The sequence below is a fragment of the Zootermopsis nevadensis genome, unplaced genomic scaffold (genome assembly GCF_977971745.1).
Source record: "Zootermopsis nevadensis isolate Lab colony 2312 unplaced genomic scaffold, Znev_1.0 Znev_ptg000019l, whole genome shotgun sequence".
Classification (NCBI taxonomy): domain Eukaryota; kingdom Metazoa; phylum Arthropoda; class Insecta; order Blattodea; family Termopsidae; genus Zootermopsis; species Zootermopsis nevadensis.
The window spans coordinates 6,605,972-6,631,271 of NW_028259151.1; the positions used below are offsets into that span (position 1 = coordinate 6,605,972).

The 25,300-nt window shown below is 37.1% G+C and overlaps 3 protein-coding genes across 13 annotated transcripts in view; 2 read left to right on the forward strand and 1 right to left on the reverse strand.

The window, feature by feature from the left end:
* Positions 1-7,613: 7,613 nt before the first annotated feature.
* LOC147873380 (protein argonaute-4-like) lies at positions 7,614-8,216 on the forward strand. The gene has a single exon (XM_087351588.1). The coding sequence runs from the start codon at positions 7,614-7,616 to the stop codon at positions 8,214-8,216; it is 603 nt and encodes a 200-aa protein (XP_087207714.1).
* Positions 8,217-8,665: 449 nt separating this feature from the next.
* On the reverse strand, positions 8,666-14,178 carry Hmg-2 (High mobility group protein 2). The gene is made up of 8 exons (XM_022080680.2): positions 14,030-14,178; positions 13,653-13,803; positions 12,610-12,753; positions 12,399-12,523; positions 11,375-11,530; positions 11,215-11,290; positions 9,891-10,106; positions 8,666-9,079 (listed from the first exon to the last, which is right to left on the reverse strand). Exons 2-8 carry the CDS (start codon positions 13,789-13,791, stop codon positions 8,934-8,936), a joined length of 1,002 nt encoding a protein of 333 aa, XP_021936372.1. The 5' UTR covers positions 13,792-13,803; positions 14,030-14,178; the 3' UTR covers positions 8,666-8,933.
* Positions 14,179-16,329: 2,151 nt separating this feature from the next.
* The window catches only part of LOC110837965 (phosphatidylinositol 4-phosphate 5-kinase type-1 alpha), a 78,287-nt gene continuing 69,316 nt past the window's right edge, over positions 16,330-25,300 (forward strand). For 4 of the 11 annotated variants that reach the window (XM_022080668.2, XM_022080669.2, XM_022080670.2 and 1 more), the window contains exons 1-7: positions 16,330-16,668; positions 18,222-18,256; positions 20,417-20,548; positions 20,647-20,895; positions 22,088-22,240; positions 23,220-23,384; positions 24,365-24,499. In XM_022080668.2, coding sequence (XP_021936360.1) covers positions 16,539-16,668; positions 18,222-18,256; positions 20,417-20,548; positions 20,647-20,895; positions 22,088-22,240; positions 23,220-23,384; positions 24,365-24,499 — 999 coding nt within the window. In that variant the 5' untranslated portion in view covers positions 16,330-16,538. The remainder of the gene's footprint in view (positions 16,669-18,221; positions 18,257-20,416; positions 20,549-20,646; positions 20,896-22,087; positions 22,241-23,219; positions 23,385-24,364; positions 24,500-25,300) is intronic. The other 7 variants (XM_022080672.2, XM_022080671.2, XM_022080673.2 and 4 more) reach the window with 4 other exon arrangements.

Below are 25,300 nucleotides of genomic sequence, written 5' to 3' on the forward strand. Positions count from 1 at the left end.
AATGCAATTAGGACTGCTGGAAAAACTGATTATGAGAATCGAGGGTATTACCAGCGACATCTTTTAGCTCTATAGAAGGCTGTGGCTGTATCCAGGGTTTCGTTTCTGTGATGGGTGAAATTAAAAGATCAGCTTTCGAATGTTATATTTTAATATAAAGCGTTACAAAAACAGTATTTATGTCACGTTTCTTGATAACAAAATGTTTCGCTCCTGACTAAATATACTCATAAAGAAGGTTTTGTGGTCGTCCAGTTGTTCAGATGGCATGTTGAAAACGGTCCTGACTGCAGTCGTTGGTCATGAAACGTGGTTGTGTCACAGAATATTTAACTGCACTGTAACAGCTGGTAGTTTGGAATGATAGTGAGAATATTTCTTTTGATACGCTGTAAGAAGCACATAAGTCTGACTGAAGCTGTTGGGGAGATGTAGACGACGAGCGGTGGTGGTCTATTTTAATGTAGGCCTACTCTCCCGTCGAAGAATAATTACGGTTATTTTGTAAGTGTAGTGTTTACAACACGTATGAATGCGAGTAGGCCAATTAGTAAAGTCACTTAACGACAGTTTTGCTAAAGTAATGGCAGCTTTCAAAAAGTACGAGTAGCAACTAAAATAAGAATGGCAACCAATGAAGCTATCCGATGAGACGTGTCAGTGTGAATAACTGAGAGTCCTGCGCGCAGATGGGATAATTTAATCAAAATGGATCTTAGTGGAACAGGATTTGATACATGAACTGGAATGGTTTGGCTGTGGACTAGCTGAGCTACTGTTACGTAATCTAAAGAACAGATAATACCAACATAGGACTCTACTCGTCTAATTTGCTGAGTGTGGTCGTCCGCGTTGTGATCCAGTGTATTATTTCCTCCGAGACGTTAGTAAGCACCTACAAGCGAATATGGCGTTACAACCTTCCGCCTTGACAGTCTCAAATATCAGATAAAACTAGTTTGTCGTCCATGTTTGTTCTGATAGTTATGATGATGGGTTGTGTCTTGTGACAGTGGCATATTAATTTGAAAAGGGCTTAAGCTATACTAAAACAATGAAATGCAAGCCACGTTCGTGAACAGCGAGGTGTGTGTGTGTGTTGACAGCATTGAGTCGACGACCTATCGCTGTCTGTGAACGGAGTTTGAAATTATGTTATCGCAGGCTACCAGAGACGGTTGGAGGAAAACAGAAAGCGTGTTGTCGACCATTTTATCTCTCTTCAGCGTGGATACGTTTTAACTTATCGAAGTCTTAAGTGAGAGGGTGGTCTTGATCAAGGAAGAGCTGGTTACAATATGTTCCAGGAACCGGGTGGGTGTTACGTCACAAAATGTAATAGCCTATTCCCTCCGCCTTTCAAGAGCGTGACGCATGAAGGAATGGGAAGGGGTGAGAATTATGGCGCCGTCAGGTTTTGTGTTCGGCGTATGAGTGCAAACTACCACAAGGTATGTGAAATGTAGTGTTTACCTGTATCGGTATCTGCATTGTGTCGGAGATATTGTCATAAAATAGAAACAAATGCCTGTAAGCGAATTGCAAATACGTCGGGTAAATGTTCGCCTTTACGAACTGCATTGGTCATCTCGCGCATATTCACTTTTTTTTTCTAAGCCAGTTTAGGAAAATCGGAACTGAATCAGTTTTCTTAACATCTGAAGATAATTTGTGTACTGATCCTTTCAAGACTGTTCTTACTTATTCCGTAATCGTTGACCTGTAGTTAATATGTTACGATAGAATCTGCCTTGAAGATAGACAAACTAATTTGGGCTTTTTGTGAACATGGTAATGAACTTTAAAGTCTAGCAGTTTATTTACTAGCTGAGCGACTATCAGCTTCTCAAGTATTCTGCTCCAGGAATCTATGAAAATGCATAATTTTTCTCACCTGAGATGATTCCGGGACTTTGGCTGTATAAATTCTGAATACATAGTACCGTATTTGTAACATTTTATGATTACGTTTCTAATAAAGTTCGCTGTGAAGTCGTTCAAGGCCACCAAAGAAATAGGTGAAAAGGTCCATGTCAAATCACGTTTGTTACCAAACAAGAAACCAGAGACCGATGGATAGGCATTTCATTTTAATGCGAAAACAGTAATTTTTGAGTGGTGGGGCGGCTGCCTTGCTATCTTCAAATTAATTCCAGGGCGGCTCCCTGCTCAACCCTGGGCCAAATAAAGTATGACGCCATTATGACAAAATATTCCGGGAGATAACTTGGTAATTATGGATTGATGTTTCGTAAGATTGTTTACAATTGCGAAACCTTTCACCCACACAGGTCCGCGAGTTGCTCGCACCAGCCAATTTTATTAATGGCAACGGAGTGGGAAGGAGTACCCAGCAGATTAATCTTAAGTGTCTTATAGTACGCACGAGTCAGAATATCTCTTTATCTTTCTCTCTCTCAGTATAGCACCTACTTGTGATATGGGAACGACACTACTACCATGACCATACAGTGAGAAATTCGAAAAATATGCAACTTCGGTACTACAATTCTTTGTAAAACACAGTGACAGTGCGTGAAACAAGAAATGCTGCTCCCACCAGAATTCGATCCTCCCACCATCTCTGCACGAATCCAATGCGCTACTACAGAGCTAACCTCCATTATATGACATTGTTAAAGATTTGCGTTATAAAGACGTTAAAACACACAATTTTTAAACTTAGAAATTAAAGTTAAGTGAGACAGCAGCTAATTCGTCTTTACATAGAACTTATTGATTAGGTTGTAATGCTTCTAGACGAAATCGAAGGTCCCCTATTTGGAATTATGCTGTTCTCTCAACAATCTTTTTATGATCTCTTTCCCTCTCTTTGTCATCAGTCTTCCAACTGGTTTGATGTGGTCCTCCATTTTCGTCTATCTTGCACCAATCTCTTCATTTCCACATCCTCAAAAATCTGCGTTACATATTCCAATCTTTGTCTCCCCCTACAATTCTTCCCTTCAACTGTTCCTTCCATTACCAAATTAACCAATCAGAATGTGTCCCACCATCCTATCTCTTCTTCTCGTAAGATTTTTCCTTCGCCTATCCTGTCTAAGATCAGCTCATTTCGTACTTTATAAGTCCACTTAATTCTCAACATTTCAAATGCTTCTATCATCCTACTTTCTGGCTTTCTCACTGACAATGTTTCGCTTCCGTTTAGCGCTGTGCTCCAAATATATAACTTCTAAAAAAATCTTTCTTTTATAATAAACAAATACATTAATTCAGTAGAAAGAAAGTAAGTCTAAAAACGTTTGTTCATGCCCCAATTTTATTTGTAAATACGAAGAGAAGTGCATTAACCTTTCGATGTTTAGCAGGAGAAATAATTCCCTCAATTAAAAAAAATGTATTAATCTGAATATATTTTCCTTTGTATTTTTCAATGGAAAAAAATAACTATGCATTTTAAGATTAAAATATTTATTAATTTGGACTTGAAAGTGCTTGAAAACATTCACGCATGTTTTACATTCTCTGCGATCGGTTGCTACGCTTATTAGGATGATATTTAATGTATACACTTCTTCATAACAGGTAAGAGTTTTCAGAATGCAAAGAACGTATGTGGAAAATTTATGGATTCCCCTACGGATTACGGATTAGGAGACACTCGTGTGTCAGGCCTCCTTAAAAAAATGTTTCTTAAGCCCAGGTAAAACGGCACCAATTAAAGAATATTTATCACTTATTCAGGTGACAAAAGTTTAAATACTCCAGCCATGAAGTTCTGTAACCTTTTGTTTCTGTTTGATGAATATTCAGCGAAATGTGCATATCTTCAAGCGGAGTCGAAATGGTCCGGAGGTATTACGTAAGATTTCTGTGGTGTTCTAGGTTATGTATGCTATTTGTAAAGAACCTCTGACAGCACATCCACAGGGCGAGATGTTCACTGCATAAGACTATTCTGCTGCAGTGTCTAATAAAAAGAAATCATTTCTGTGGGTCGATGCTCAATTACTGCCAACACTGCATTCTCTTCCATGTCTGTCACTTCCTGTCAGCAACCGGACGTCAGTTTAGCACGTTCTGCTCATTGCTATATGTACTCAGACTAATTCACTCTTACGCCAAGATTGCATACTGATTTCAGATGCTCGGAGACAGTGATGGAAACTGAAGTGAAGAAATAGTAGATAATTGCGAGTTAAAATACACATGCGGTTAGTTTTATGGAAATGAAAATCTATAAATAAAATGTACGAAGTAAATAACAAATTTAAAGGTGTACTGCTTGTAATGCACAAAAATTGTTCCAATAGGATCCCCCGGTTCATATCCGACTCGCCCTCCAAGTAAGACTTAAGGCACTTAGAGGGCAAATCATTGCTGCCTTGCTTACAATCGCCCTGATGATGGAGGCAGCAAGGACCTCTGAAACGTCGGTAAACTTGTATCACGCTACAAGACAGCCATCTTCTCTATAATGACAATTTCACAGGATTAAAAAAAACATGGAGTCGGTGAGAAGTAATGAAAACATGTTGGTACAACTGAGCTGCAGCTCAGCACAGTGCACGGTTAAATCCCATTTACGCGCAGAGAAAGGCAGAAAGAAACGACAGTTTATGTCAGATTATAACATCGTATGTGAACTTCGTACGTAATATGAGTTTTGAATAAGAATGATAATTGCCGTGGCCCATAAATGAAACAGGAAGAGAAGACACGTGACAAAGAATTCAAATCATACTTTGCAGTCACTGAAAGCATGAAAGATTTTAAAGTGACTATCACATCACTCTTCTTACGAGTCTCTTGTACTGTGACTACGCACGCCAATGTTGCTTTCTCACGCAACCAACAATTCAAAACAAGTGTCTTTCATGCAGGGCATTAGTAATTCTTCCGCGATGGTGAATGGCTTTTTAGCTTTGGCAATAAGCAGCACCAGTTTATACGAAGTATTTAGTGAAGCTTCGCTAGTTTTTTGTATCACTTCGTATTAGTTTCTGTTGAAATTTCAAGTCATTTTGTTCCCTCTCAAAATATTGTTTCGACTTCGTGCCTAATTCACTGTCTTTGGTTTTTAAATGTTGTTTTTAGTTTCTATGGCATAAACGATGCCTACTAATTAGTAATGTGTTTACGCTAACATGGGTTTGCCATGGCAGAAGGCTTTGAGTTTAATGCTACTGCTGGGAGAATATCCGAGCATCAGTGTACCTCGGCGACAGGTTGTGTCGAATAAGGGGAGGGGAAACGTACACTCCCGACATCTATCCGCAGTCAAGAGAACCGAAGTACACGCGCCTCACGAAAGATATCGCTAGTCGCCAAGCACGTCGTCGTCTGCTTGACACTTATCGGTACCGATTAGGATGCAAAATCATACAGGCACGACATAATTTATTAGTGTTAAGGACAATGCAATTTTGTTTTTAAGGAACAGTTAATGGAATTGAACTGTTTCAAAAACAGACAGCAATCCCAAATCACTCCTCTCAAACTCAAATAAAGGAATACGAAAAATAAATTAAATAATGTAAGTAAAATTGTTTGTCTACAGTAATTTGAAAATGGAACATATAAATCAGGATGCAGTGAACAACAAATCACGAAAAAAAATTGCTTCAGTCACAGTTTTAGCCTTGCCAATGCTGCAGCCCACTAAAGGAAGTCCTCCTCCTCGAGGACAATTATGAAAGTTATGTGTCAACTGTAGCAATAACAAAAGCAAGAGAAAATTACATAATGATGACATTTCCCCTCTCACACATGCCATAAGCTCCAACCACTGGACCAAGACCCCAAGATGAAGAGCACTTGAACATCTATTTGGCCACAAACAGATAACATTTCTTAGTTAGAGTGAGGATGTTTAAGCATTCATCCCAGAGCTTGTGGAAGGCAGAAGTGGTGGCATGATATATTCTGTTTCTTTTTCAGGACTACATGTGTATTAACATTTATGTTCTATTGCAAGTATGCAGTTACTTATGATTTCAACATGTTAAGTTTGGGTTGAGATTTGAAATTTGAGGCATATTGGGGATATCAGATTCATGAGTCTTGAATTGCCTGACCCAACATGATGTTTTCATCACTGTTAGTCATAATACACATCTTTAAGCCTGTATAAATTTCCATTGAACTGCCTAAAGTTCAAAATATAATAATACTGTGACGTGTTGCGTTTGGCATTGTTGTACTCGTTTATATACATTGTTGTGTCTGTTTATTGACATTGTTGTATTTGTTTATAGCCATTGTTGCGTTAGACATTATTGTGTCTGGCATTGTTGTACTCGTTTATATACATTGTTCTGTCTGTTTATTGACATTGTTGTATTTGTTTATATCAATTGTTGCGTTAGACATTATTGTGTCTGGCATTGTTGTCTGTTTATAGACATTGTTGTATTTTTATAGACATTGTTGTATTCTTATAGACATTGTTGTATTTGTATAAAAGCCGATTGCGCAGGCCTCCGCCCTCAGTTAGCTTTTTGGTTGGTTGGTTGGTGAGAGAGAGTGTTGAAGGGAGTGTTGAAGAGAAGTGTGTGATGGAGTCGAGTGAGTGGAGCCTACGAGAGGTCTGGTGTGGCGCTGAGAAAGGACGGGTCGGCTGCGTGAGCAGGCACCGGGTACGTGGACCGCGGCGGCCGAAGCGCCAGCGTGTGTCCAGTGGCGTGCTACGGGCCGATGTGTAAGCGAAGAGTGTGAAGAGCGAGCACGGGGACCAGATAGAGTGGAAGGAGAGTGCGAGAGTAAAGCCGTGTATCGACTGCGCGCGGCAGCCGTGTTCGGCTGCTGATCGACGCTGTTCGTCAGTTCTCGCAAGATCACCATGAATACAGCACGTGCAGCGGCTGCCTTTATGTTGATGTTGAACATTATGGAAGAAAATAAGAAACCGAAACGAAAAGTGCGTTGGTGGATTAAGGAATTGTATCGTCAGCGAATGCAATATGGAAATAGACTTATGCGAGATATGACATTTGAATTAGTGGAGGATACAGTTAAAAATTTTACTCGAACGTCATTATCGGATTTCGAACACATAACCTCATTGATCGAGCCAAGAGTTTACTTTTGTTATGGTAATTAACAATTTTTGAATTCCACAACACCTCTTTAGATTTATAAATCTGTATGAGAGCTGCACACTTTTCATTCTCCATTTTGCTACGACGGAACGCCACAAGACCGTCTCAACTGAGAGAGCACAGCACACTGAAATCCCTTTGCCGCGGGACAAAGAACCGCTCCGATTTGGCTCGACGCGCGCCAAGTTCGAGCGCGGCAACATGGTATCGACTTTGCGAGGCAAAGCAACGAACATTGCCTCGCGCAGTCGATACACGGCTTAAGAGAAGTGTGTGTGTGTGTACAGAGAACAGAGTTGAGAGTTGACTATATTCTGGTTCTGACGTGGTGAAGAACTGACTCGAAATGCTGATGTTGCAGCTATAACTAAAGGAATTCAGACATTAAAAATCCCAAATAGGAAAGGTTGTGGGACTAAAGGAAGAAAAACTGTAGTAGAAACCAACTATTTATCATTGGACTTGTCAACGCTTCGGAACAAAATTGCAATTCATTATGATGTGGAATTTAAACCTTCACCATTTCCAAAAAGACTTTTGAGACGTGCAATGGAAGAATTCAGGCGGAGAAACTTTCCTGATCGATATCCAGCTTTTGATGGGAGGAAAAACTTGTACAGTACTCGAGAGCTGCCAGAGAAAACTGATAGTTTCATGGTGTATGATCAAGAATCTGTTAGGGTTAAACAGTGTGAGATTACTATCAAATACACATCTCAAGTTAATTTTGGATCCCTCTCTACATATAAGAGCAGTGAAAGTACACTGGAAATCCCACAGAAAGCTATTCAGGCTGTGGATGTTGTGCTGCGCAATGCACCATCTTTGCATGGGTTTGTGCAACTTGGACGCTCATTCTATACTCCTCCAAGAGGTAGAATTTTGAAACTCGGTGATGGACTAGAAATGTGGTATGGAGTGTTCCAAAGTGCCACTTTGGGCTGGAAGCCATTTGTGAACATTGATGTGACATATAAAGGTCTTCCATCACCACAAAATGTTGTGGATGCCATTTATGAAATCTGCAGACCTCAAGATGACAGTGAATTGAACTACAATCAGAAGGAGGATTTCAAGAGCTATATCCGTGACTTAAAGGTTGATTACATGATCCCTAACAATCCAACCAGCAAGCGAATAAATCAGGGTTGACAATCAGGGTAGCAATGCTGCCCCATGCTACAATACTTTATCTATGTCCAGTAAAGCAGCCATTTTGAAACAGTGGTGTGATGCTACTACATAATTGATCACCTTCAAGTATGCATAGGAATGCAACACTTGCAGACTGTAATCTTGAGACTTGCATGGCAAGGAAGTGGGGTGAAAGAGGAAGGATAGCGTCAGCCTTTAACGCTTCGGACTTCCTGCATTCCTTCCAAGTCTCAAGATTACAGTCGCAAACAGCACATTTCCATTTTCAAGTACTGACTACTGTCTGTTTATTGAACCTAACAAATGAAGTCTCTAGTTGCATTGAAATTCATATTTGTAAACGTAACCAATATGAATCAGATTTTAACAGTTTTCACCAAACATACATAGAAACAACAGCTTAGGAATTAAACCAAGTACAGAACTGACTTAATAAAACAAAGCTAGACAATTATCTAATTTATTCTGTCTCTCAGTGGAAGGAAAAAAGATACATCTGTAAGAAAAGCACAAATACCAGCATTCTAATATAATTCTATTTAAAATGAAATACCATATATGACCTATACTGAAATGCACACTCTCATTTAGTTTCTGAATAAATCAGTAATAATGCAAAAACAGAACATGTCTTGTAACGTTCAGTCTCACTGGTCACACATGAAATGCAGGTCACTTATTATGCCTTCGCCTGCGAGCACTGGATTGGTTTGGTCATCCATGGAACTCCAGACGGCCCACTAATTCGCGTACTGTGGCCACGAGTGCCTCCCGGTCCCGGGTGGTGGAGTCGAGAAGCAGTGAATGAAGACGAGTCATATAATTATCAATAGAGGTCAAGGTTGGAACCTCATTACTGCCTGCAAATGGAGAAAAATTAACTTATGATGAAACTATACTTCATGTAATACCACACTGAACGTTTGCACATGATTGGTGTATTATCGAAACTAAGTTACTCGGCTTAATGTCCACTGGCCCAAGTTTTACTTAAGGTTTCCGTTGTTGGTCTATGGTGAGCCATGGTTGCATTGTCTGTGGCTGGATTGTGAACTTCCACATTGCATGGGCATTACAGTAATACACACACAACATAATAAGACACATAGTTGCCCCAAGAATAAGGAATTAAATACATCTGGAATATTGGTCCACAAAAGCACTGTCTAGACACCACTATGCAACATTGACTTCTTATGCAAAACAACCAATTTAGTTACATTCTTTCGGTGTCAACTAATTATGTATATACGAATACCAGTGTAAACAAGAATTCTTATTATGAAAAACTTTCTCCATCTTTCAATATATGCAGTTTGTTAAAGTACTTTAATTTGTAATCAGTGTCAATCAATTTTAATAATTTTATCTGTTTTAATGTAATTTTAATATTTGCACAGTTCTGTCCATCAGCAGTTTCGTAAACATATGTAAACATAAATCCACATTCCATCATGGATTGAAACATGTAATGGAAAATCCAATAAATGGGTAAAACCAAATAAAATAGTTGTATGGATGGACTTTATGTGTTATTTGATTAACAAGAACTTTACTTACCTGGAAAATGTGGAAAACAAAGTGCATTTTGTAACTACACCCTTTAATAAATCTATCATATCAAGGTGAGTGGACATTTCTCTGCTATGATACATGTAATGAAGTGTATACCTGGAAGAGGAATATTCTGGAAACTTGTAGTGAGTGTAGCTCTCATATGGTCTAAATGCTGCTGCAGAGCTACATTGTAATTACGCTGTTGCACTGTTTCAACTTCCAACTTTTCAACTGCTGCTTTCATATTCTCAATGTGTTTTTGTAGTATTGCATTCTGTTGCTCATAATCAGTATTGGATTTGCGAAGCTGTCGTAGCTCTGCTTCACGAGCTGCAACATACTCGTAATTAATATGGGATAAAGTTTGTACAGGAAAAATATATGCGATTCAAGGAAGATATCCACCAATTTTAAAACAATTATGCTAAAAATATCTCCACAATTAAAGAATTAATGAAATACAGCACATTCTTCATTACTGAACTACCAGGTATTTGCCGATGTTTCTTTTACTTTCTGAACTGATCATATATTTATAAAACAATGTCACCATAACATAGGTAACTGAGAAATCTAGTTTATATTCCTCTACCTCTTTCACCAATCCCAACGTGCCTATGCATAACACAAGCCAAACGGTTGAAAATCAAAGAAACCTGTTCTAACAAGCAAACACAAACTGGAACTAATGATTGTGGTACAGGAGCACAAAATTGTTATATAAAGAACAAAATTGGGTTTGTTGAGTTTCCTATTAGTGTGACCGTGGCCCTGGACCTTCAAAATAAAAGACTACAAAGACCTGTATGCTGCAATGAAAAAGTGGTTCAACCAGAAACAATACTAATGCCCACACATCTGAAAAGAAGAATAAGTTTCTCTACCAAGGTTGGCCATTAAAAGGAGAATTTAATGTCTCATCTAAATGGCTGATGAAAGTCAAAGTGGATGATGCATTTAGGAAGAAATTCTGAAAGATGCCATTATAAGGCTTTGGAATTTGTAAATGAGAACTAAGAAATTTCACAGCTGACAATACCTTAAGGTTCCTGAACTATGAGAATAAATCACTACAGTCCACTGTAGTCTGCTTCTTCTTCTTCCGTACGTCATTTTCACACTTGTGGGTACTTACAGCCTACTGTAGCACTGTACCTAATTATTTGCATATAGTGGCATGCACCGGGTATTGGTTCGGAAGCCTGAGGGGAAGAGACCGCTGCGGAGACCTAGACATAGATGGAAGGATAATGTCAGGCGGGATCTATGGGAGATATGAGTTGAAGGAGACTGGATTTTGTTGGCCCAGGACAGGGTCCGGTGGAGGGCTTTGGTTAATTCAGTGATGAACCTTCGGGTTCGGTAAGCCATCTAGTTAGTGGTAATCTCACTGTTTAAGCACAGGACTTAATCTCATTAAGAAAATGAATTAACTCACCTTTATTGTGATCAAGAAATTCTTCAGTAAAAATTGGGATGTCAAACCCTGGATAATCAGTCTCCTTTTCTGCATCCTACACATAAAAAAAGACAATTCTGTTTCAGGTACAGTTTACTTCATGTAATATCTGGATGGATAACTCAGCATTATTCTGTACCTCTTCAGGTTGAACAGTAACTTCCACTGGCTTCTCTTCACGCTGTTTCTTTTCTGACTGTTTCTGGGTGAAGATTTTGTATGCTTCTGTCTGTTTATATGCTTGCAGTTCACGTGTATAACGTTCACGGTCTTGTTCTGCTGCATCTAAATAGTGCTATAAACAAGTTACCAAATGTAGCAAAATATGTTTCAATAGGAATTTTACTTACCAGACTATACATCATGAAATTCCCAATATCAGCAGTTAATTCTATCACAGCAATTTGTATAATAATATGAAATGTGCTCCTGACATAAACCACTTAACCACAGTTTTTGGAATATGAGGGAAAGAATAAGTTTCTTTCCTTGAAAACAAAGAAGAGCACAATATTAGAATATGAATACATTTTAAAGATTACAATAAAAATATGTACACATGCACAATTATTGTCATATGCATGTATATGTAAACTCAAAAATTGTTACATTAGTATAAAATACTACATGTAAAACTTAGGCAATGTTCTTATAAAATACTACTTTATAAAACTTTGACAGTGTTCTGTCAAATTATGTCAGGAAGATTTTGATGACAATTTAGTTCAACTCAGTTTTCTGTTGCTGTAATACAAATGAAGAATATCACAACACTGGCATATACAGATTGTACTGTGAGGTTCCTGTTGAACTTGTATGGAATGTTCCTTGGGTCAATTTGACTTGAAATAATCCAACATATCCCAGCCCAAAATTAAAGTTACAAAGATAAGCGCAAGAGGGGTTTTACAGAAAATGAGTTGTTTCACATTTATTAACAACCAAACCATTAAGTACACATAACAAAATCACAGTAACTGATTAAGTGCTGGTTAAAGGAAGAGTTGTACAACTGGAAAAATATATGGCAAGCCAATGAGATAATATACAAGATGCTGGATTGATACTAAACTTCTAAGAGATTACACAGGCATATAAATACAATAAGATAATTCTTAAATTAATTGCAGATTTTCTTAGATTCACAGCATGTGCTATATTACCTGCTTCTGACTGGCTGGTAACTGACTCCATTCAACAGCTAGAAGTTTGGTTATTTCTGGGAATGGGAGGTTTGGATTCTCTGATCGAACTTTTTCCCTTCGATCATTCAAGAACCTCACATAACCTGAAATAAAAGTTAAATATAACCAGTTTCTGCCAGTAAAGTTCCACCAAACACTTTATACACTCCTCTGTCAAAGAAATACATGCCTGTAAGTGGTTGTCTAGGTGCTGTATGATCTCGTTGAGCTTTTTTGCGTTTTTTTCCTTTGGGCAAACTACCGCGGGTTTTGTTTCCATTGTCCGAAGAATCTGGTGCCTTCTCATCAGAACTACCTGCTGTTTTTGGTCTCACTGTTGTAAAAAATAAATTACGTATCAACCTTCTGTAGTTCATGTGAACATCGGTTCTTACCTAGTTTAACTCAGGCTTCATGTGTACTCTGTATTAAGATCTGAATAACTTTACATATTTCTGCACCACCCTCCTGCTGCCCTTATCTTTTCCTCAAAAGTCCACTCCTTCCCAACCTAACGATGATACTTCATAAAAAATAAACCATAAATTTAATCATATGTTCAGAAGCAATCTATCATTATTAGAGACTATTACACATCAGGCATTATTATAAAATAATTTACAACAATTATTTATGAACAGAATGCACATTTCTTTCTTACAAAGCATCTCTTAAAAACTGACTGCAAATTCATTTTGCACACATTAAATTCTGACATGTTAAAGAATTTCAATGGAAGATTTCCAGAAACATTTCAAGTTGGTACACTAAAAATTACTCCAATTATGCAGTGAAATATTTACAAGAATGGAACTTTAACACACCCTGGTGAGTATGTACTTACGCCTCATTGGCATTCTCTCTCATAATGTAATCTATTACCATACTTTTCACAAAATGTTCAATTTATGCTGTTAGATACAATACTCATATAACATGAAGCTAAAGTGAAAATGAGTTCAGAGTCACCGTCACCAAATCTGAACTTACATATAAAATTATTCAAAACAGCATGAAATTATAAATCTACACAGAGAAGAGTTTGACAAGGAGCAATGAGATACTAGAAAGATAATTTGATAGCCAGTACAGGAAATTCTACCTAACATGATGTATAACAATGTCAAAGCATCATGCAGAAAAAGCATTGTATTGTAAAGATACACCCTAAATATCATTTGCGGTATCTCCTTTATACATATATAAGAATATGTGAATAACTAAGTGTAAAACCTTGAGGACTGCTGGCTGCTGGTGACTGTGTTTCTGATAAAGGTGCACTTTGTTGATGTGTTGAAGTCTTTGCTGGCTCTCCTGGCTGCTGCAGAGTGTCTGTTTTTTCTGCCGTTAATCCTGAGACCAACTGATCCATAGTTGACAGCACCTTAATTTATAATATGAAATAACCATTTACAAATCCAAATAAGCCAAATGGAAAATAATTTTCATACATACGAAAAAATACCAAAATTATTAGAGAAGCTGTAAGTTAGGCAACTACGACTGGCTAAGTTACGATGTTTTGTCCTACGACCACTTTGTTATGCCCACAGATAGTGCCATTATTCCAACATCAACCACTTAAAGAACAAAATTATCCTTTTTCTAACCCCAGTAGAAGTTTATTTTACTTTGCTGTAATGCGTCAGGCACAGAAATGATCAACTTGAGCCGTTTGCCAACGTGCTCGTAATAAAATGACCAATATGCATATTTATTCCCAATTAATCACGTCACAGATTAATAGCCAGAACTACCATACGGACATACACTTATTTCTCAGCTTGGGTACCAGCAGGTCCAGCCATCCACAGAATAGGTAATGGTTAAATTGTGGTGAAAGACGAATATCTGTATACAACAGATGTCTTTCACCCATTTTTTTAAATCTGAACGCTTTTTTAATTTCTGTGACCGTAAGCATCTGTGAAACTGTGATAATAATGGGTAGGCACAGGTCTAAAAGAGAAGAAAATGCATCGATGTGTGCAAAGTGATTTAAGCATGGATGCACCTTTAAGTTCATTCCACTAAAACGATTACATGCAATCAATTACCACGTTTGGTTTCCACAGTGAGTCTCGTAACTGCGTGTTTCAAATCGAAATTTGTTTATGTCCATTTCTGGCTGATCATAGAGGCTGTGAAATTGAAGTCCACCCACGGTGCGTACTTCTGTTTGTGCGTTTAACTATCCATTATGTTGCAGTGGAAGGAGGCAGGTTAAACCTCGTTAAGGTTCGCTCGTGAGGAGGCAATGTAGTCGTGTGACTGTATCAGGCCACAATGAGCAACCTTTAGAGCGAGGAAGAAAGAGAAAACATTTTACGCCTTCTCGAATTTCCAAGTCGGTTTTTGAAACTTCAGCACGAGAGTTATCTTTACCCTTAACAGAGTCATAGCAGTTTTAAGCGAGAAAGATCCAAGATCTATATCATTCCTGGCTCTGGTGGCCACTTCAATCTTCTTTATGTGTGTACTGAAAGCTGTTCCCGATGTCTGTAGTTGGACGCCAGATGTTTAACAGAATTTTCGAAATGAAGTTGACGTGGCGTAGATGAACTTGTAGGCGAAATGGAAAAAGGCAAAATGTTCTGACACGTCCTCGTTGCTAATCGAGACTATGGTCGCACACCGTACTCGTGCAAAAGGATATTCACTTTACAAAAGATAATTTTTAGATTAATCGCTGGTGTCAAACGTAGAAATTCGTATAGAAGTCTATTTAAGAGATTAGAGATCTTAGCTATTCCTTGTGAATACATATTCTCATTAATGAACTTTATTTTAAATATCCAAGAACTCTTTCAAACTAATTCTGCTGTACACAGTGTCAACACAAGGAATAAAAACAACTTCATAGACCAGTTGCCAACCTCTCCTGTTTTCAGAAGAGTGCATATTATGCATGGATCAAAACTTTCAACAGTCTACAATCAAGTCTCACAAGTCTCGTGAATAAAAAGGCGCAATTTAATGTAGCATTAAAAATATACCTAATTACACACTCCTTTTACTCTGTCGATGAATTTCTATTGTTTAAAAATAATTGTAGATTTATTTGTAACTTATCATTACTTTAGGTGAAACCTTTGTTGTATTATGTGAAATGTATATAATAGTATGAATTGTACTTTATAATGTGTATTGTATTATTATTAGGACTTTTTCCACATCCTATTAGCATCTGACTATCTTATGGATCCATGGAATGTAATAAAAATGTATGATGTGTGTGTGTATGCACAAATGCTCACGGGATGGGATTGTAGTCAAGCGACTTCCTTGTTGTTTCATGCATTGATGTTATTTACATTTCCAAGGAATCAATAATAAAGTTTATACTTTTCGAAGATTTATCACCGTATTTGTATGACCCTAATAAGTTGTAATAGTGTCGTAGGTTTGACCAAAATGTTGGACATTATGCATCGTTTGTTGTTTCTCATTACACGACGTTTCGGGGACTGGATTTATCTCCGTCATCAGGCAAAATAAAAGGGGCAAATCCAGCTGCCGAAACGTCATACTACGATGGATCATGTCCTTAATTTTGGCCAAATGTATTACAATACGCCATCGTCAGTAACCTTTAGTGTGATAATGTCGATCCTCGCCACAACTGACATTTATTCGTCCATCATATTGGTTATATTGAATGGAAGAAATTACGGTGTACGAGTTATTATCAACAGCATAACGCCGTCGGAAAATGTGTGATAATAATTAGACCGTACTTAATTTCAATTACATTAGTCCAGCGGCTTTCGAGTTTAATGTCGCGTACAGACAAATATGCAGACTGTCCTGCCCTATATGTGTTTTTACGAGGGATAAACGTTCTGTTGGTGTGTATTATGCAAAGAACACTGCCTGATATACTCTTTGGTCAAAGCATATAGAATGGGTTTATCACAAAGAGCAACATGGATGTACTATTGGAGAATTGATTTTTCTTTTAACCAATTCAAAGATGTTTCAATGAAGAAAATAATTTTTATTGCTGTGTATGCTACAGATGTACGTTTTCCGCCATGGGTTCAACCTGATATTATAAGGGAGGCATGAAACTAATAAAAATTTTACTGAAATGAAAATCAGTGTAGGATCAGCAGTCAGATGAAAGTATCAGTATCAGACAAAATGGCTTCCGGGTATGGTATGGATGGTATAGAAGTGGCAGAAACTTCGTTAAACATGAAGTCTGACGAATTCAAGGGATTAAAAGAAGGCATTACAGAAGAAGATGGTATGAAACACAACATAAATCACTATTGTAACGTGCATTGTGTCTCTTCCCTTGAAGTTTTAATCAGTTTGTTTTTCTTAGTAGACGTATGGCATGACATTTACCTGGTGTAATATTCAAATTTATTAACTAAAAACTTCGTTTATGGTAACAGTCTGCCGACCTCATACAGAAATGTAACCATTGTTTGGTTTAATTATTTTAATTAATCAAAGGGTAGTGTATGAGTTTCACTTCAACTGGCAGGTCAGAATTGGAGCATGAGTGGGTGATATTAATTGGAGTATGCTTCGTTTGTAAAAGCTCCAAATAGCATCAACGTAATGTGACATAACTTATAAACTAACAGAGAGTACAATATTGTGAAGATTATCAAGCTATCAATATATCAGAGGAAGATTACATGAGTAGGTGAAGTACATGGAATGAAGCAAATGATCGGAGGAGGATAAAGCATTGAACATTCTGTAGGGAATAAAAACCATGTTCTGCACAATGATGTAGTTGTGAAGATCAGCAACACTGTGACAAAACTGCATTCATTTGGAAGTACTGTGGCAGTTTAATCCTTCAGAATACTATGTTTCTATAATCTTTTCCCATGCCTTGTGCTGAGATTTTTGTGCTATTTTAATGTTTTTTGTATTACTTTGTTTTTGTTCCATGCATAATATTTCTGCTTTGATTTATGATTGTAAACTGGTTAAGAAGACTGGTGGAAATTGATATATCTGAGGCTTTCAGGGTAGTGGTAGTGTTGCTGCTCTTCTCAGCTGTAACACTTTGTGGGCTTGTAGGAAGATACAAGTGTTTTTGAGAGTTATTGGTTAACTTTTGCATAGGAGTCTTCAACTGTCTCTATCTTTCCATTCTTGCATTTCATATGCTGCCCTCCAGTGTCATCCTCTCCTTTCTATATCTCTCTTAACTTGATAATCCATCATGTGCATGGTCTGCCCCTGAGTATGTTTCTACTCATCTCATTTCCAGTAATATTTTTAGTATTCTGTGCTTAGCCATTCTTTTAACATATCCAGACCATATCAGTTTATTTTCCTTGATTTGATTCTGTATTTCCGCCATCTTGGAGTTTTTCCTAATACATGAGTTTCTGATTCTCTCTCTCTCTTTTTTCCCCTATCAGGAATTTCATCTTACCTACTTCTAGTGTACTTTCCTCTCTGAAGTACATGTCCATCCATGTGCATGTGTCTGCTCAGTATAATAGTATATTTCTAAAATATATATCGAATATTATAATTCTACATTTTATGTTTGTATCTTTATTCCGCAATATACTTCCAGCTAAATCATAACATTTTGAAGCCTTTTCATTTATCTTGTTTTGGATCTTGCTGTTTTTCTCCACAACACTTCCCAAGTAGACATATTTATCTACTTTTTTCATCACTTCCATTTCTTAAATTAACACTTGCAACTACTGCCATAAATATTTAGTTAATCAGATTTTTGAGACCTTTCTGTCCCTAATCAGAGAATACAAAATCAGAATTGTTAGTGTTTAATTTGTATACTTTTTTTTTTTTTTACAGAAAAGGGCAAGGCCTCAACTATTCCACCAGTAGATGTGAGTATCTTCATACAGTAGGTGTTTTGTTATAACACCAGTACCAGATGCTTATTTTAGCATTAGTCAGGATATTTATTTTATTGAAGTGATTTTTAAAATGGATTCTATATTAAAGGACATTGATCAACAATGCAAGAACAGAAGGTTATGGAATTTTTGTATAGCTGGTATATTTGAAATCTCATGAATTGCTTTATAAAGGAAGAAAGAGGAAAAAGGAACATTGAATCACTGTATTACATTGTGATAAAAAATCATATGATTTGATTCAGCATTGGACTCAGTGGAAGCTGGTCGATTTAAACTGATTCACCTCCAGTTTTGCAGTATGGCCGTGGAGCCATCTGACTTTCTGGCCAAAATTTTGGTTATCAGCACTCTACCATTTCTCTGAAATACATAATTTCATTTTTCACTTTTCATTATTACTTCACAAGTTTCATAGAAGTATGTATCATTACATTATCCTTGATAGTTCAGTTTGTAGCTTGTCTGTTTACAGTGTGGGTGACCTAGGTTTACTTCTCAATTATGACTTCTGTATTTAAATCACCATGTCTGTTATGGCTTTGGAGGCTGTAAAATTAGATTTATTTTTAAATCTTTGCATTTATTTATTTGTTTCTTTTGTTCCTTTATTTACATTGAAGAATGAGAGAAGTACAGTTGGTTTTTCAGCTTGTTATGACCAAAATTAAATTATTTATACATAATGCCTTTTCAGAATGTCTCTTCAGTGCTCAATAGCTTTTACGTTCTTCTGAGAAGGTATTTGTATGTTTGATTTATTCTTTCACAGTGGCAGTTCCCCACAAACTTTGTGTGTGAGAGATTGTTTGAAAAATTCCGCTTTGTTAGGGCAACCCCAAGCATAGGAAATGATTGAGTTCTATTCAGTCAGTTACCTGTCATTCTTGATGGAGTGTAGGCCAGAGTATTAGTTCTAGTGCAATGGAAGGCAGGCCTTTGACTTCTACATTTCGGCATCATCTGTGTTTGAAGATGACAATCTTGAGGTAACAGATCCAGTACATGACTGTATACATTTATTTCAAAAAGGAATATGTGTAATGATTATGTGACTAAATCTTTCATTTTATTCAATGAGGTTGAAAGTCAAATTGAAATATGTTCATCAACATTATTTGATACTTCAATTTCAACAAAGTGAAGTAACTACCGACAGCAGAGCCATGGCAGCATATGGAAACTGACAGGGACTTGATGGAAGTTGTTCAGAGAGAAAATTAAGAAGAAGAAAGTGAAAGTGCTGTTACTTCATTAAAGTGAATTATGTGCAGAACCTCCGCCAAGAAACCTCATGTTGGTGATTGCATGTCATTTAATGTTAAAATAAATGCAGTGGCATGTGCCTAACTACATCCCACATGGTCAGTGAAGATGATCAGTAGTAAAACAATGAGATTATTTAACAAAAAAACTGTAGTTGTGGAGGTGAAAGAACATGTGGAAAGGGGTAGGGGTAAGTACACCATAGTAAAGTCTTGAACATGATCAATTTATAGGAGCAAGAGCAAATATGCAGTGTGTTACTACCTGGGCACTACAACAATGGCTTCCAAAGCCATTATAGATGTGATGATTAAAAACACATTTTCAAATTAAACCTATGTTGCTTACGTGGCAAATATGCTACCAACTAAGCTGTTGTGGACGTTGTAATATTATATACTTTTATAAGACTTTCAGGAAAGCGAGGACTGCGAAGAAGACTGATACAGCTAACTGACAACCTTAAACAAGGAAAGAAGATGAAGTTTCAGGAATTAAAACGAGAAGCTGAGAATAGGGAAAACTGGCGAACTCTTTTTGGTTAGAGCAATGGACCTGTTGTCAGACAGAACACTCAATAATAATAATAAGACTTTCAAAGAAACTGGAAAACATTATTGTTTATTACAGAGAAGAAGTGGAGTGTTGATACCTTATATTTTGGCCAGGAAGTTGGAGGAGGGGCCACTGCCAAGATTACATCTAGAAGAAGTCACAGCTTTTGTTTAGCACCAGTTTACATGTGTAACAAAATTTAGTGTTAAATAAAATCTTTGTACATTTCTTGGACACTTGTCTCCACAAAGACTGTATGAGGACATGGGGATCTTTTTTTAAGATATCTTTAATTTTCCGTGTGTTCAGACCACAGCAGCAGCTACAAATGCATCCAGTGGGCCCAAGACACCAACTGGCATCACACGCCACAAATCAGAAAGAGAGCGGAAGATTGGGCATCGGCGTGTTGGTGTTGGTGGAGAAATTACATACAAAAAGGTATGTAATCTTATTTTTGTTCTAAAGAGAATATAGCTTTGTAATATGCTTAGTTGTGTGTATTAATTGCTTATAATAAAAGCATTTTTTATGTCTAGATTCAAACAACTCAAATTATGGGTTCCATACAACTTGGTATCCAGCATGCAGTGGGTGGACTGGCATCAAAACCAGAAAGAGATCTTCTCATGCAGGATTTCATGACAGTAGAAACAACTAATTTTCCAAGTGATGGGTCAAGTCATACACCTGCTCATCATTATTCAGAATTTAGATTTAGAACATATGCTCCTATTGCATTCCGATACTTCCGAGATCTATTTGGTATACAGCCTGATGATTTTTTGGTGAGTGATCAGACATTAAGTTATGTTATTCCTTTCAATATCAGACAGAAGTAATTTTGTTTATTTGTTTTCAATCATTGCTAATTATTGATTATAGATCATTTCTCTGTAAAATTATCACAAAGTGGTGACCTATTGCTAAATTGAATTCTTTACCTTAATTGAATGATTTCAACAGTGTTAATAGAATTTTGCAGGCATAAAACTCCCAAAAATATGTCATTCACACTCTTTTTGGCATACTTGCCTTGTCAGGCTTGTGATATATTCATGTGTATGTTCCTTCTGGTAACATTTAGAGTAATTAACAGATTTTGTGAAACTATGAATATTATGCCACTGAAGGCCACTTCTTTACTTTTGTGCTTTCTAATTTCCTGCCATCAGTGATACCAACAACTTTGGGCGGTGAGAATTTTTTATACGTATTTATTTTCATTCAAGAACAAAATTTATTTCTTAAGCATAAAAATTGCATTATTTGTGTTAAGAAAATAAGAGGGAGGGATGAGGAAAGAGGTATAGGGACACATTAGTGAGCAGCAGGAAAATGTAGACAAAATTACATGTGGTTGGTAATTGGTTGTGTCGTGTAATGCATATGTGTTGGGTAATTTCAGAATTATTTCATACATCTCCATATTTTTAAAGCTCAAAAATGGATTAATAATAAGTTTTTATTATAACCAGTATTTTATTTTAACATGTGATAATTGGATATTTTGAAACATTCTCTTGATGAAGAAGAGTGTATTTGTGACAGTAGGAGTTAGGTAGATGCTTCTGATTTTGGTGTTTGAGGTTTTCTATGACAAACTCAGGCTTTGAGGAAACTGAAGGAGAAATATTGGGTGATGCAAGAGTGAAGGTGTCTAGATTGGGAAACCTGTTTTTGGCAATAGAAGGAGTTTGAAAATTCTTACAGAGCTAACAGAATTAAATCTTCTGAAAACTCTTGTCCTATAAAGTCTGTCAGAAGTGGATCAGAATATGTGGATATGTTATATTTTGCTTATAATTTTTATGGAATGCTTGATATCATGGTTCTTAAAGTTTGCTTTTGTAACTGGCCAGTTACATGCACAACAAATATAATTATGTGATGTTACAATTTTGAAGATGTAGTTTGTGAATAATAAAGAATAGTGTCAGTGGCAGAGACATACACATTTCCTGTATTTATTTGTTTCAGATTTCAATGTGTAGTGCACCTCTTATAGAACTGTCAAATCCTGGTGCTAGTGGAAGTATTTTTTATTTGACAGAGGATGATGAATTTATTATTAAAACTGTGCAGCATAAGGAAGGTGAATTTCTTCAGAAACTTTTACCAGGTTATTATATGGTAAGTTCAGTATAGTAAGCCTATTTAATGATGTAAATTCTGAAGTTTTATTGTTCATATGTCTAGTTAGGATAATACTGTTTGTGGTCTACTCAAACAAATTTGAGATGCTCATGCTCTGCATACCTATGGCCTTGAAGACCTCTCTATTCTTTGCATAGGAATGTCAGTCTTATCTTATGGACCCTGTGCAATATGTGAGATATATGTTTCATATGACACAGCATAAACACAGGGCATCGCATTGAATCCAGCAGTACCGCTGTATTGGACAGGACAGCAGGTTATATGGACTGCATCATGAAGGAAGCAATTGAAATTTGACTGAACTCTGGCAACTTTAACAGAGACAGGGATTTCACATGCCCAGTGACGAACATGTTAGCCAATCAGAAAGCTGGGTTTGGACAGGTATATATAGAGTGTGGACGGGATCTCCAACCACTTCGGTACCCTGAGCACAAGGACAAATATGGTTCTCAAAATCGTGTTTTCACCTATCAACCACCTGACATGGCTCGTAGCCCAAGAAGAATTCATTAAACTTTGTCACCATGAAAGCTTCAGATCATACAAGAACTTTTAAGGTTCCATAACAAGAAATGTTAGTTAGTTAGCTGCTGAGAAAGACCTGATCCATGTTTTATAATATCATTGCAAATAACAGGTGATATAGAGGTTTGAATTTGTGTAAGAAAAGTAGGATTACTTTTCTGGTTTGATAGTTATCACCCAGCTGCAGTTGGCAGTCTGTGTAAAATATTTTTTCATAAATAGTTGTACTCACAAATAGCTGTTGTATGTGGATTTAGAACTCTTTATAAGATTATTTTTTATGGCTCTAACTTGAGGTTTTATGGTCTATGTTATAGAAATGTAATTTTGCATATAGTATTCTGAACATACTAACTACATTTTCATGTTTGATTTTCCATTTTGTGTGAAGTATATCTATTATCTGTATCACTTCTGTTGACAGAACCTGAACCAGAATCCACGTACATTGTTACCAAAGTTTTTTGGGTTATATTGCTACCAGTGTAATTCAAAGAATGTCCGATTAGTAGCAATGAACAACTTGTTGCCTTCATCTGTAAAGCTACACCAAAAGTATGACTTAAAGGGATCTACATATAAACGCAAGGTGAGAAACATACAAGGACATTTGACTGATTGCAAATCATAATATGAGAAAAGGTAAGTTGATGATAACCTACAGATCTGCAATACATGACGAACATTTCAAGTTTCTGAAGAAGAGTCTAAAAAGCCTGCCATTATGTAGAATTGCTGTGGAATACTGTGCAAAGGTGGCTGCTTTAGCACGACTCATTCTTTTATGAGACCATGCAAACCTTGAAGAAACTATCCATAGAAGATGGCTGGCTTCTGAGTTGTAGCACCATTTAGTCTGGTAGAAATCTTGTACCAGACTAAATGGTGCTACAGCCCAGAAGACAGCCTACCTTTGGACTCACTACCATGAAAATGTTAAGTCCTACTGGCCATAGAAGTCTTGTTGTACCTGTCATACCAAGCCACTATTATCTTTTTGGAACCTTAAAAGCAGCACTCAGTGAAATCTACTTTTGTACTTACTGGGAGGTGCATTATGTATTCGAAACTTGGTTGCGACCAACTAAAAGATGTTTGCACATTTACATCATGGTATTCATATGCATTCAAAAAGTAGGTGACTGTTCAGAAACCAAACCATAGTTGAGATATGGTATTGTCCACATTCCCAAAGTAACTTCCAACAGAAGCAAAGGCATAGAAAAAGTCGATGCCTGCCTGTACCAGACCAAGGATCATATCAGTACTTCATTTATCATTCAAGTCTGATTACTGATTACTTTGTTTTGGACTTTGTATAACGTACGTTGATTACAATTATAAAATCACAAGGATGAATCTTCCTTCTTCTTCAGGTATCAAAAGTCAAAGGAAACTCCATCCTTGTGAATGCTGTGATAATTATAATCAAATGACAGTAGATAGAGTTCAGAACAAAGTAATTAATAATGCATCACCATCATCAAATACATTTACAGAATTTAAATCTGATGCCTGAATTTGTTGAGTTATTTTTAACTACATTGTTGTTATGCTGATTTGTTACAGGCTTCTAAAACAGAAAGACAGAAGAACTCTCCAACATATAAGGACCTTGATTTCATTGATCATCATCCAGAAGGTATTGGACTGGAGGGTGACACATACTCTGCACTTATAAAAACCATCCAAAGGGACTGTCGGGTCAGTCATTTAACTTAAAACTTTTGTGTTTGTTTGTGTGTGTGCATGTGCATGTGCACGTGTACGTGTGTGTATACGTACATACATACATACATACATACTTACTTACTTACTTAAACACACACACACACACATATGATGTGAACATATTGGTCACCGCAAGTAATGGGTATGTGTACAGCATCAAAGAACAAAACAAAATTGTAAATTTACCAAATCCCCTGGAAGCTGATTTCACTGAGATACAGGCCCAGATAGTACTGTCAGATGGGGTGAGAATGTATTCACACTGTGTGTTCAACTAAAGCTGAAGGCCATACATTACCTACTCCACGGTCACCAGCGACAAACATTGTGACAACATGCTATGTGTACTGTACAGTCGTACTTGACAGTAGTTTATCAGCAGGGAAGTGGAAATGTAATGGAGTACATCCTGAATGAATGTTGTGATATTTACCTGATGCTTGGTGTTTGTATGTTCTGTGTGTGTGATAACGGCTAACATTATAGCCAGGGAATATGCAGCAGCAGATGTACCTAGCACGCTGCCTATTGTACACAGGTGTGTTTTGCCAGCTGGACCAGAGAATGTGGGAGGGTGACAGTGTCCTACCAGTGCCATCTATGGATATAAGTTAGCCACACCCTTGCCAACCACCAGTATTTGAAGAGATTGTTCTGGATATGGTAGCACAGGATCTACACAATAATATAATACATGTGGGAGTGCCTGACAGTTTGGACGTGGACCATCGCCCTATCAACTTAATCCTCCAGGTCCATGACCTGTACCCATAC